Source organism: Platalea leucorodia (assembly GCF_965183815.1).
Source record: "Platalea leucorodia genome assembly, chromosome: 9".
Taxonomy (NCBI): domain Eukaryota; kingdom Metazoa; phylum Chordata; class Aves; order Pelecaniformes; family Threskiornithidae; genus Platalea; species Platalea leucorodia.
The window spans coordinates 37,964,830-37,977,010 of NC_138831.1; the positions used below are offsets into that span (position 1 = coordinate 37,964,830).

Below are 12,181 nucleotides of genomic sequence, written 5' to 3' on the forward strand. Positions count from 1 at the left end.
CTTGCTGAGTGTATTAGGAGAGTAAGAGTAGCACTGATTCAGGAATCAGATCTCTATTAATTTGCAAAATCCATATATTTCACCCAAAAAAGTCTATGGTATGAAGAACTACCTTACTTTATGGTGTTCATTATTATCGGCATGCAACAAACATTCAAGACTCACGTGATCTGTAGATATTAGATAAGAATTGCTGAATGTTTGATTAGAAAATGTAGTTGAACACATTGTATTTAGGAGTATGAGGAATTGAACTGACTCTAAATGAAGGCTGTTAATTCAAATATGACAACTACAGCAGGCAGGATAAACTTGACGATGTAAGTGTAATTAGCATTTCTTTCCATCAGCACAAAAATAATAAATATGTTCAGACTGCTAAAGCTTGGTAGATTGGCAGGTGAGATACAGCAGTTTTACTGTGTAATAAAATAATAGTAGAAAAATCACAAAGATCTCATAAGGATCTCATTAATGCTGTAATTATTCCATAGCAATGACTCAGATCAGACTGGCTGAAGTGACTGTAAACATCTGTTAAGTATTTTAACTTTTACTGAAGAAAAGCAAAAGTGCCATAGTAAACATTCGAAACTGAAACAAAATGGTATTATGATGATACCTAACTTTAAAAATCTCAAGCCTTTGTAAATTATTTCCTGCTTTGCCAGGTACTTAAAATATATGAAGTGAGGAATGGACCTTATTTATGAGATTTGAAAGACTACATGTAGTGCTGTGTTTAAGAACTATTAATAGAATTAAGCTTGCAAAATTATGCTTCTTCAGTTTCAGTATTAGCAGCTGTTCCTGGTGATTTGAAATAAAATGCAAAATCATCATTTCATGAAACTTATTTTTGTTCCTTTTACGTGATGAACAAATGAAAAGAGGTTAACACATGTACCCGCTTATTATACAGACTGATATTTGACCATGTTGCATGCATTCATTTTAAAAGATACATCAAATGGATATAGAAATTATGGACCAACCTCCTGCTCAGCTACCCACGCTAATTTTAATGTGACTACTCAATGATTAGTGTTCCATGTGGGTGAAGTGACAAAAACATGGATTCAAAGAACAATTACGTTGTTAAATTTACCCTGGAAATCATCATTCTTTTTCCAGAATACCATGACAGATTCTACAATCCTCTTGGAGGATGTACAAAAGATGAAAGACAAAGGAGAAATAGCACAGGCGTATATTGGACTGAAGGAAACGAACAGGTACAAGTTCTCTTTATTTACGATCATTTGGGGTCTGCTGTGACACACCGTATCTATCATATTCAATAAGTTGCATCCATGTAACTCTAGATATTTAGAGAACACTTGGAGTTATAATTTGATTTGATTATTAAAATTGCTGTATGCAGTATTTGAAAGGATTAGGAAATGATGGGGAAATGCAAAATCAAGCTTCCTGGATTGACATCTTCTTAGCCTTTAATTGCTGCATTGCTCAAACTGGGTGCCATTCCCCATGCTCGTTTTTCACCTTTTGTCCAGCAGTTGTCACAACAGTCTGTCAAAATACATCTATTGTGACAGCATGAAATGCTGTAACCAGTTGGGCTAACACCAAAAACTGAATTTCGTCATTAAGAAGAAACACGTATAAATAAGAGAAGTCATTTCCTAAGTTGTTTTAGAGCATTGTTTGTTGTTTCTCTTTTATAGTAACTGTAATTTAGTGTGTAATGTCCTTAACATGTCATCTCATCACCATCACGTCTCTCTCTTGTATTTTTTTAAAAACTTTTCTTGAAAGGCAATCTCCCCAGGACTATCATATGCTGAATGAGGACGGAGAACTTTGGCTGGTTTATGAAGGGTTAAAACAAGCCAACAGGTTACCAGACTTCTCAGAACGTTTTTTTTCTTCATATGCATCTTCTTTTCTAGCTAACTGTGCCCCTTGCTATGGGTTTGCTTTAGCTACAGTATTTCTATTGCTTTAACAGTTAGAAAAAAATTTGTGAATTTTACAAATTAGAGTTTCCTCAAACTTAGTCCCAAACCTTTCTACTTGTCAAGTTTTATCATTTAAAAAGTTAAGATGGCGGCAACAACTAGTACGTAATTCATAAAAATACTTAAACAAAAACAGACTGTAAAATACCAGGAGCTCCACAACTGGAAAAGATTTGTAGCCGTGTATTATTTGTCTGCCTTTATGTCGTGTATCAAAAGTCACGTCCCTTACAGTTTTTCAGCCTAAAGAAGTACAATCATTTCAGTAATAAAACTATTGTTTGAGTAGCTTCAGTGTACTCTTAACTTTCAAATAGTTATGGGTCTGACTCTCCTTGTTGCGACTCAAGTTCAGTAAATTGAACATTCTTCTCCCACGTCTCTCCATGCAAGTTCAAAATGTAAGACACAAAATAACGAACAAACAGAAGTAATCTTTAATTCATCATGGCACTGTTCAAGCCTCAGTGCAATCACGGCAGTCTCTGCAAAGACTGCATGCTGGTCATGCAATGGGCAAGACTCGCCTTGTTCTGGGTCTGTGTGCACGTCTGGGCCCTGTATCCATACATGTGTCCCAGACTTCCAAAATGGTTCCTAGTCCTGCACTGGCAGGACTAATTCAATAGATCAGCAGTGCTGATCATCTTCAATATACACATTTGGTAGTAGTAACTACAGAAGGAGGTATTTTGCAATGAATGCTACTAACTAAAGTCTTTCCTTTTCTTGTGCTAACAAATTCTACACCTAACGTTGTCTTGTAAGCCTGTGAAGCTCTAACTTAGAGCAAGTGTTCTGCAGAGCAGGATGTGAGTGTTTGCTCTGCGCCTTGTTTCTTGTCCTAGCACTGTAGAGACAAGAAGGTTTATATTAAATGGCAGAGCAATGCAGGTAAATGACTATTTGCCCTTGCGTGCTTGATCAGTCTAGTTACTAATAAATGTGCCTGCCTTATGCATATTTAAACCCTGAAAGATTGTCTAATTGAACACTAGTAGTCACTAGTAATGTAATTTCCTCTGTGTGTGTATGTACAAAATGATGAGTCAGAGCACTTGGACAGTGCCTTGCAAGCAGGAGTAGATCCCCACAGCACTGCTCAGAAGGAGGCTGGTACACGTTATCCCCATTTCACATGAGAAGAATTTGAGACGTGATCTGCCCAAGGGGAAAGAGTGAGTCAGTGGTGAGGATAAAATACAGCTCCCGGATCCCAGCCCTGAGTTTGGTTCTGTTGTTAACCTTTCGTGCACTAATGACAACCCTCTGCAAAATGTTGGTTTTAATGTAAAAATAAAGATTATTTATGTGCATTTGCAATTAAATGGTTTCTGACTGAACAGAGTTAACTCTAAAAAGATTTTTCTTTGTTAATATTTCAGGGTCCTAGCCTAAGCGAACACACTGTCTTCTTCATCTTACACAGTTTGTTTGATTTGGTTAGAGGTAAAACCTCTTTAAAGCCCCTTTAAAAGCAGTGACAGTCTGTGAAGACTTAGCATTACATTTATTGCCACATGTTCTCAGTGGCACCATACACAGTATGTGTTCAATCACAAAGGAAATGCAAAGCAGTGTCACAATTAGTTTCTCTCCACTTTTTGATCATGCAAACTTAATTTAATTAGAAGGCATACTGAAGGGTTTAAAGAGTACTCTGCCTTCTTAATTTTCCTTTGCAAGCCATGGCTAATTGTTCCTGAGCAGCAGCTAAAGCTTTACACTCCCTCTGAGAATTGGGGATGTAACTTTCCAAGTGTGTTCACGCAACTGTTGCTCAACTTATTTAGGCTACTGGAGTCTCAGCTTCAGTCGCAGAAGAAGAGCCACGAGAATGAACTGGAATCGCTGCGAGGTGAGATCCAGAGTCTGAAGGAAGAAAACAATCGCCAGCAGCAGCTCCTAGCCCAGAACCTGCAGCTGCCTCCAGAGGCCCGCATTGAAGCCAGCCTACAGCATGAGATCACCCGGCTGACTAATGAGAACTTGGTAAGGGAAATGGTGCTGCTGGAGCGGGCTAGGGGACTTACAGACCTCCTGCGCCTGTAAGTTCTCACCAGTTTTCAGATGGCAACCTCCTGCAAAAAACTGCCTCAGTTCAGTGGTTTTTTTGTAGGTAAGCTAATGGGAGAGAGTCTTATGATTGGTGATGAAGTAATGATGTTTCAGGGAATTTGTTCAAAGTTTGCGGCATGGAGAAAGCTCGTGGATCCCAGCTTTCAACTGATAAGTTTAATCATTGCTAAATAGAATGATTGATATGCAGGGAACTCATTAAAAAAATAGTGCCAAGTAGTGGTGTTTCCTCTGAACTATATTAGTTTGTTTGTTTATTTTGTGGAAAAACTGTGATGTAGTTCTTCAATTATTTAATGTCTCTTTTCTTCCCATTTCCCTCCTCCCTGCCTGAAGCTACCCAGATAATCCACTCTGTTACGAGCTCCAGCCGTTCAGTATGTTTTGAGGAAGGAAATAGTTTCAGAAAAATAAACTTGGTTAGAAGTCACTTAGCTAATAATTGCTATTCCTTGTTTACTGTACATCTTTGTATGAAGGAAAGATGAGGTGAAACTCCTTACCTTTCCCTGCAAAGGAGTATGTTCATCATGTGCAGGCTGGTTCAATTCTGGGGAAATTTCCCAAAGAGGCCCGTGTTGGAATATCGTTGGCTTATCACTGTTTATTGGTAAAGGGAACCATGCTGCTTCAGGGAGAAAAATCCTAGCTCTGAATGTCATTGCTTCCTCTAAACAAGCCAAGGTGTAGTCTTTCCTGCTTATGTGTGTTACAGAATTTATCACTGTTGGGCTCTTGTCTTAGTACCAGAGGCTTTGAGGAAAGCATCAGATAATTCAGTGAGTAGATCTTGGAAAACTGATTCAAAGTATATTATAAGTTTGCCTCAGCAGCAGCTGTCTCCTACTGGCAAAGGTAAATGGTGAATGTTTCCATCTCTGACAGCTCCCTCCTGCTGCTTAGTCGTATGTTATGATTTTTAGCCTTTTTTTCCCCCCCAAGAGACCTACTCATCACATTCTGTGTTCCCAAGACAACACAGAGTCATGTAATTACATCCCAGAGGAGCTCTCTTTATTTTCAAATACAGTGAATGTAATTTTACTTGTTAAATATAGACTCATTCCTTAGTATTTTACTTCTGATGTTTTGAGTATTGCAAGTCCACTCCAAGTTGGGAATATGCTTCTTTTCCGCTCCCAGCCCAAGAGTGGAAATTATTTACAGGCTTTCCAGACGTAATATTAGAATTGCAGTATTCACTGCAATCCCATCTCAATTAGCATAAGAAAATATCCTGTCTATGTTCTCAGAAAGGTTATATTCCAGGCTTTCGCAGTATTAGTACTGCACATTTTTAAAAAATCTGACTGTTCTGCAACTCATCTACACCACCTTCTCTCTGGGAGAGGCTGGAGTGAGCACCACACCTACGGACTAGACTGCCTAAAAATTAGAGATTCTTGATCTTGTTTTAACCTGATTTCATTTATATAGTGCTTACTGAAGTATCAGTGTCTCAAAGGCAGGGGAAAAACTATCCTGTACCTATTTTTACAGTTTTATGAGGAGTTGTATGCAGATGATCCCAAGAAGTATCAATCGTACCGGATTTCACTTTACAAACGGATGATTGTATGTAGATCACGTGAATCCTACTTCTCTGTTGTCTCGTTCGCTATTTCTGGAGCACTAATTGAAAAGCAGGCTGCCTCCCTTTCTCCTTTTCAAAGGAAATCCCCTGCAGAGAGCTTCACGATGCCGATTACTTCCCTCACTGCTTTTTTTTGTTAGTCTTCTTAGTGTCCTCTGTGTAATCTCTGTCTCTTTTGATGCACAGTTTTGTTACTAATATAAGTCTTGCACTGTGACCAAAGCAGTTTCTTTTTGAATAGTACTTAAGACTGCTGTGAAAAAGAGGTACATGATGCAAAAGGTGCTCAATTTTCAGAACCACTTTTTGCTTTGAAACTTTGATACATTTAAATTCAGTTCAGCAAAACAGAGGCCTAATCATACAGATACTTATGAAGGTGAATAATGCCTGCAATTGTGAGTAACCCGGTCTTGGCCTGAATTTATTCATAGATTTCCTTACAGTGCTGACATCTGGAATGAATAAATCTATCAGAATCTAAATACATCACCTTTTAATATTTTTCAAAAATGCAAAGCCTGGAGGGTAACATTGGAAATAATACTGTATTTCTATAATAATTAGAGATAACAAATTGAGATAGCACCATATGTAATCTTGAAAGAATATAATTTATCAGATTCCAGATCTTAATGAAATGTGAAATCTGTCCAATTTAGAGGAACCATAGAAAGAACTTTTTTCCTCCTCACAGATTTGTTCAGAAATCGTAGCCCTTTACTGATATTTTCAAAACAGTCTGTTGGACTTACATTTTTTTAATTATTAATTTCAGTAGAAATTACTACATCTGATGATAAGTATATTGTGTTATTAATAGGATTTGTGTTGTAATATTGAACACTACTCTGAATATGAAGCATGGCCTTGATTCTGTTCTTTCAACAGGCCTAATATCTTACTGCTCCAGTATATTATATTAGGTTGTAAACTCTTTATTACATGACTGAGAGCAATTTTGTGCCTAATTCAAATTTGTTGCCAATGCTACACTATTATTTTTCAGTACTTTGTGTACTGGAAAGGTGTAGTTTCCCAGATGATGCTTTTGATGGAAGGAGCTCATGGTCCCTTATGTTCTTATCAGTGCTATGAAGAATCACGCTTACAAAACAGCATTTTTCTTTTAAGCTGCTTTCAAACCCTTAACCTGGAACGGCTTTCAGGTTTTTTGAGCTTGAGGTTTTGCTTCCTTTAGAAAGACTTCTCCCTTTTTAATTACATGATTATTTCATTAATGCACTACCATAGATCACAGAATTATTCAAAGATAGGTTTCTGGGGAGTGCTCCTTTGAAAGAAAAATACAGCTTTCTTGCAAGAGTAGGACTTTTAGGTGCTAGGTGTTGTTCAGGTACAGAATAAAAAGATGTAAGATCCCAGTTTCTGTCTAAGGAAATGTGATGACAGCAAGCCATAGGGAGATGGCAGAGAACTACAAGTAATGTTGTATGTTTGGATGTTTGATAATTTTGGTAAATTTGAGTGCAAGTTATGATCTTTCCGCAGATCTCTCTCTTGTAGGCTTATAAAATGGATAGGTCTGAAAAACGAGTCAGTCCTGAAGGCATGAATAAATGATGCAGAAATACAGGCTAGCTGTTAAATAATAAAGAAAATTATTTCCATGAGGCATTTAGAAGAGCAGGAAGGAAGCGTTAGGGAGATGTGTTTGCAGCAAAATGTCTTCTGCCATAAGAGCTGACCTAGTTCAGAGTGTTTGCAGAATATACCTGCCTAAAAGCTTTGCCTTTGTCATGCTGCACATAACAATAATATTTGCGATATTTGCCTTGTGTTATAGGCAGTGTACCAGCTTGCAAACCTCAGCCAGAGGATGGCACCACTGTTCAGCTTTCCTCACCGCCTTGTAATTCTAACAGCACTGATTTTGTCTCTGTCACATGTTATGGCACTTTCTCATATCTTAATCTTTCTCTCATTTTAATTCACAGGATTTAATGGAGCAGCTTGAAAAGCAAGACAAAACTGTTCGCAAATTAAAGAAACAGTTGAAAGTATTTGCTAAGAAGATTGGTGAACTTGAAGGTACTTTTATATTTTGAGCGGAAGAGAAAGATTTTGGTTTACTTTTTGTGATCCCATTGTCATCATATCCGTCTATCTTAGTGGTCAGGAGGGCATGAGGTCTTCAGTAGCATTAGCCTCTGTTAATTGATTCCAGAAACAGGAGAAGCACTCGGAGCTCTGCGTGTTCCTTTATAAATCTTCAGAATATTTGTCATATTTTGAAGCCATGAGTAAAAGGAGATTGATGTTTCTCCTTCAGCAGAAACCACTGAAACATAAAGGAATGTTACCTGGCCTATTTGTGTACTCAAAGACAGAATCTATTTTTATAAAGACAAAAGCAATAGTAAATATGAACCAGGCAGAAATAATTTACCCAGTTTTCCTTTGTGAGTTTCTGTATCACTGGAGCCAAGAATGCTGAGACTGTCTTTCTCCGCTTGATGTTTCCTTTCAGAGCTGCTGGTCAGACTTAAATATGAGAATGCTGAGATATGAACTAAGCTAATCTTATTTTTATGAGCGTCAGAGTGAGTTGCCTTAGGATCTTAGGACTGGTGAGACTGAGAGCTTATTATGTCTCTGCATAAGTAAAGTAATTTTAATTGCTAAAAGCAATTAATAATGTTATAAAGTTGAAGTATTAATTTGTTTTTAAATAATCCTGGTCCTAATCTTTCAGAAGCTTTTTATGGTCATCTGCTTCCTCCACAAACAAGCTCACTGCCTAATGAGTTGTTAATTTATTGAGTACTAAGATTGAAATTAGTGATGTGTAGTCTTCAGTGTTTGAAAAGAACAGTTGATGTATCAAGTTAAACCTGGATTAACAAGAGTATATTATCCTTTAGCTAGTGGCAGCTCTCCTCGAGCTCCTGTTTGGATTTCTGCATTTTCTCTCCCATTTGACAGGTGCACGCATTTAGCACACTTACAGGATGTGCAATCATTTGTAGAGGTTGCAGGCAGCTAGGAGGGTTGTGAGAAGAGGATGTAGCTTTCGTGGGATGAAGCCAAGTTTTGCTTTTCAAAAAGAAATGTGCAGCATAATCAAGTGGAGTGTAGGTGTTGAATGTGAGGCACTGTATGCAACAAAATGGATATTTCATATATCCTTTTGAAAGGTTGCTCAAATTAAGGTTGTTTTTAAAAAGTCTTTCAATATTGTTTGGTTACTACTGTGGACAAGATCACAGTAGTATTCATACAAAATATGGAGTGGGAAAATGTTTCTGAAAACACAGTTTAGTCTGTGTTTATTACCTAAATAACTTAGAAAGATGTAGTAGGTCTGGCTGGGATGGAGTTAATGTTCTTCGTAGCAGCCTGTATAATGCTGTGTTTTGGATTTGTGGCTAAAACAGGGTTGGTAACACACTGGTGCTGTGGCTATTGCTGAACAGAGCTTGCACAGTGTCAAGGCTTTCTCTTTTTTCTCACTCTGCCCCCTCAGTGAGTAAGCTGGGGGGTGGGAAGGCACACAGCCGGGGCAGCTGACCCGAACTGGCCAAAGGGATTTTCCATATTCCATACCGCCTAACGTCGGGAGCCGGAAGAGGGGTTTTTGCATCCCAGGTGGCTGCTGTTTGGAGGCTGGCTGGGCATCGGTCCCGCTGCGGGGGTGGGCATGAGTGATTGCCATTGCTTTGCTTTCCCCTCCGGCCCTTTCCTTTACCTATTAAACTGTCTTTATCTCAACCCACAAGTTTTCTCACTGTTGCTCTTAATATTCTCTCCCCTGTCCTGCTGGAAGGCTGGGGGGGAGCTGAGCCAGTGTGGGGGTGTGGGTGCTTGCCTGCTCGTCAAGGTAAAGCTACCACAATAGGTAACAAACATGAAGCTTGAAAAAAAACTGGCATTTTGCAGAACAATTAACAGTGACCCTTGCAATATTAATCTGGGATTCAGTGATTAACGGTTATTGCTTCACTTTTGTGCTTTTATGTGATAAAATCCAGGAAATCGGCAGTAAGATTGTATTAATGGATGCCATTCACGCGCTTCCACTCTTCTTCCAAGGAAGAATGCCACCCCAAGATATATTTATCAACAGTCTGTCTTTTTGTTTCATGGGAGTTTTTTTACTAAGTGTTACCCTGAACCAAAGAAAGACATTTCTTAGTTCTATATGCTGGAGTTCTTCCTTAGAAATGTCATAGTTGTTGCACATCACATAGTTGTTGTGCATTGGTTTCACTGGAAAATATTATATTATATAATTTATTTTTATTTCCCTTCTGAAGTGGGCCAGATGGAGAACATATCACCTGGACAAATCATCGACGAACCTATTCGTCCAGTCAACATTCCACGGAAAGAAAAGGACTTCCAAGGGATGTTAGAATATAAGAAGGAGGATGAACAAAAACTTGTCAAGAATCTTATTTTAGGTAAGCATCTTTCTCATTTGCAGCCTCCTCTGCTCCCACACATTCTGAAAAACGAATGATGAGAACACAGAATTTGCATTATGAAATGAATAGCTTATTTTCATTTTGACAGTGTTCAGTTTATCTAAAATTTCTAAATGTCTGTTGTAATCTAATCATCCTTCCTGATGAGTACAGTATGTATTAATGTGTCTGGATATTTTTAGCAGGCAGTTCTGTTTTATTCTGTTCTGATATTTTACCAAGAAAGTGGCTCTTCTTAGTTTTACTCTGTTTTCACTGGCCATATATAGATATGTATGTACAATTAACTGGGGAGGATGCGATTACCACATATAACACCTTCTAATGGCTTTATACTTAACAAAACAATGTGTGTTTGTTTTTTGCAAGAGCTGAAACCACGTGGGGTAGCTGTCAACCTGATTCCAGGACTACCAGCATATATTTTGTTCATGTGTGTACGCCATGCGGATTACCTTAATGATGACCAAAAAGTGCGGTCGTTGTTGACTTCCACTATCAATGGCATCAAAAAAGTGTTGAAGGTTAGTTAGTCTGCTTGGTTTAGGAAAACATTATTTTAAAATTTGCTTTTGATTTTATGTTAGAGGAGTGAGGAAAAGACTTTCAATGAATTGGCTCTAGATTTTTGATCAGTAAAGCCCTCCCACCAAAGTTACAAAAAGTTGTTAACAAGCAGCAAATTATAATGATAGCATTTTATCCACATAATAGCACAGATGGTTTGAATTAGTGGAAAAAGAACTACCTTATTTTTATTTTGAATAGACTTCCTCCTCTGAAGCTATGCCTGTAAAGCTTTGGATGCAGTCAAAGTTTGCGTAGTGAGTCTTTGTAATCCAGAATACTTAATTAAAATGCATCATTTGCAGTTTTGGTTCACAGATTTCCCCATTTGCTTCACCTACAGATTACATTGATGATAATATGTTACTGCCTAAAGTCTTTGCAGTGAGTTGGCTAGGAGAGTTTACTCCATGGGTATCTTGAAGGCAATATTAAGACATAAATATGCTTTATGCTTCATGGAGTTTTATAGTTTTTAAATAAACAGATGCACTCAAAACCCAAGCATTTAGTCAAGCTACATGTTTTGATAGTAAACAGTCCTTTGGGGGAATAGATATTCATAGAAACTTTTGGACACGTTTGGATGAATGGAGTGCATGCTACAGAAATCTAGAAATTTTAATTACTCAGCATATACTGGATTCTATGTTCTTTGGTGAGAAGGGCTTTTTGTTTTATTTGTTTTCCATATCAGGCTGCCAAAATGGTTGTGCTGTAAGTGACATTCATGGAAACGGAGTTGTTCTCTGCTCCTCCTGCTGGCTCTGCATGATTCCCATCCTCCGTGTTGGGCTCTTCACAAGAGTCATTGTGCTGCGGAATGCATGTTTTGGGAATACAGTCACATTGCCCTGTGATTTCTGCACAGAGCAGTTAGGATGGGTGTGTAAAACACAGAAAGATCGTATCTGTGGAGGAAATCATATTTTGAAAGTTTTTGAAAAACATTACAGAAAACAGGGAGGGTGTTTAATGGTATTTTGTCAAAAACCTTGCTTTTCTAATATGTTACCGAAAGACACAAAGTTTTGCAAAACATCAGAATCCGAGCAGCTACAAGAAAGTAGATTTTAAGTGTTTAATTGTTTATCTAACATGTTATTATTTTATTCCTCCTACCAGTCTTTGTTGAAATGTGTTTTTTTTTTATCTTCAGAAAAGAGGTGATGACTTCGAAACGGTGTCCTTCTGGCTATCTAACACCTGCCGCTTTTTGCACTGTTTGAAGCAATATAGTGGAGAAGAGGTAAGCGGTGCTCCTACTCTGGTTTCTTTTGCTCCACAATACTATTGTGAGCACTGCTCTTTAACAAATTCCTGTAATGTTTCAATATCTCAATATCTAGTCAAAGCTTAAATCTCTTAAAACAGCTGCGCTTTTTGGAATAGTGGTGATGATGTCAGTGGAATGCACGGAGAGATAAGATTTGAACCAGTTTCCCTTTATTGCAGGCTGGGGGCCCAGAGGCTGGCTGACATTATGCTCCCAAAAGTGCCAACTCACATTA

The 12,181-nt window shown here is 38.0% G+C and overlaps 1 protein-coding gene across 1 annotated transcript in view; it reads left to right on the forward strand.

Moving 5' to 3' along the window:
• Nucleotides 1–12,181, forward strand: part of MYO5A (myosin VA) — a 74,207-nt gene that overhangs the window by 56,334 nt on the left and 5,692 nt on the right. The window contains exons 26-33 of the mRNA XM_082322232.1: nt 1,135–1,235; nt 1,780–1,860; nt 3,776–3,974; nt 5,562–5,636; nt 7,614–7,707; nt 9,933–10,079; nt 10,473–10,627; nt 11,830–11,919. Of these exons, the coding sequence (XP_082178358.1) occupies nt 1,135–1,235; nt 1,780–1,860; nt 3,776–3,974; nt 5,562–5,636; nt 7,614–7,707; nt 9,933–10,079; nt 10,473–10,627; nt 11,830–11,919 (942 nt within the window). The remainder of the gene's footprint in view (nt 1–1,134; nt 1,236–1,779; nt 1,861–3,775; nt 3,975–5,561; nt 5,637–7,613; nt 7,708–9,932; nt 10,080–10,472; nt 10,628–11,829; nt 11,920–12,181) is intronic.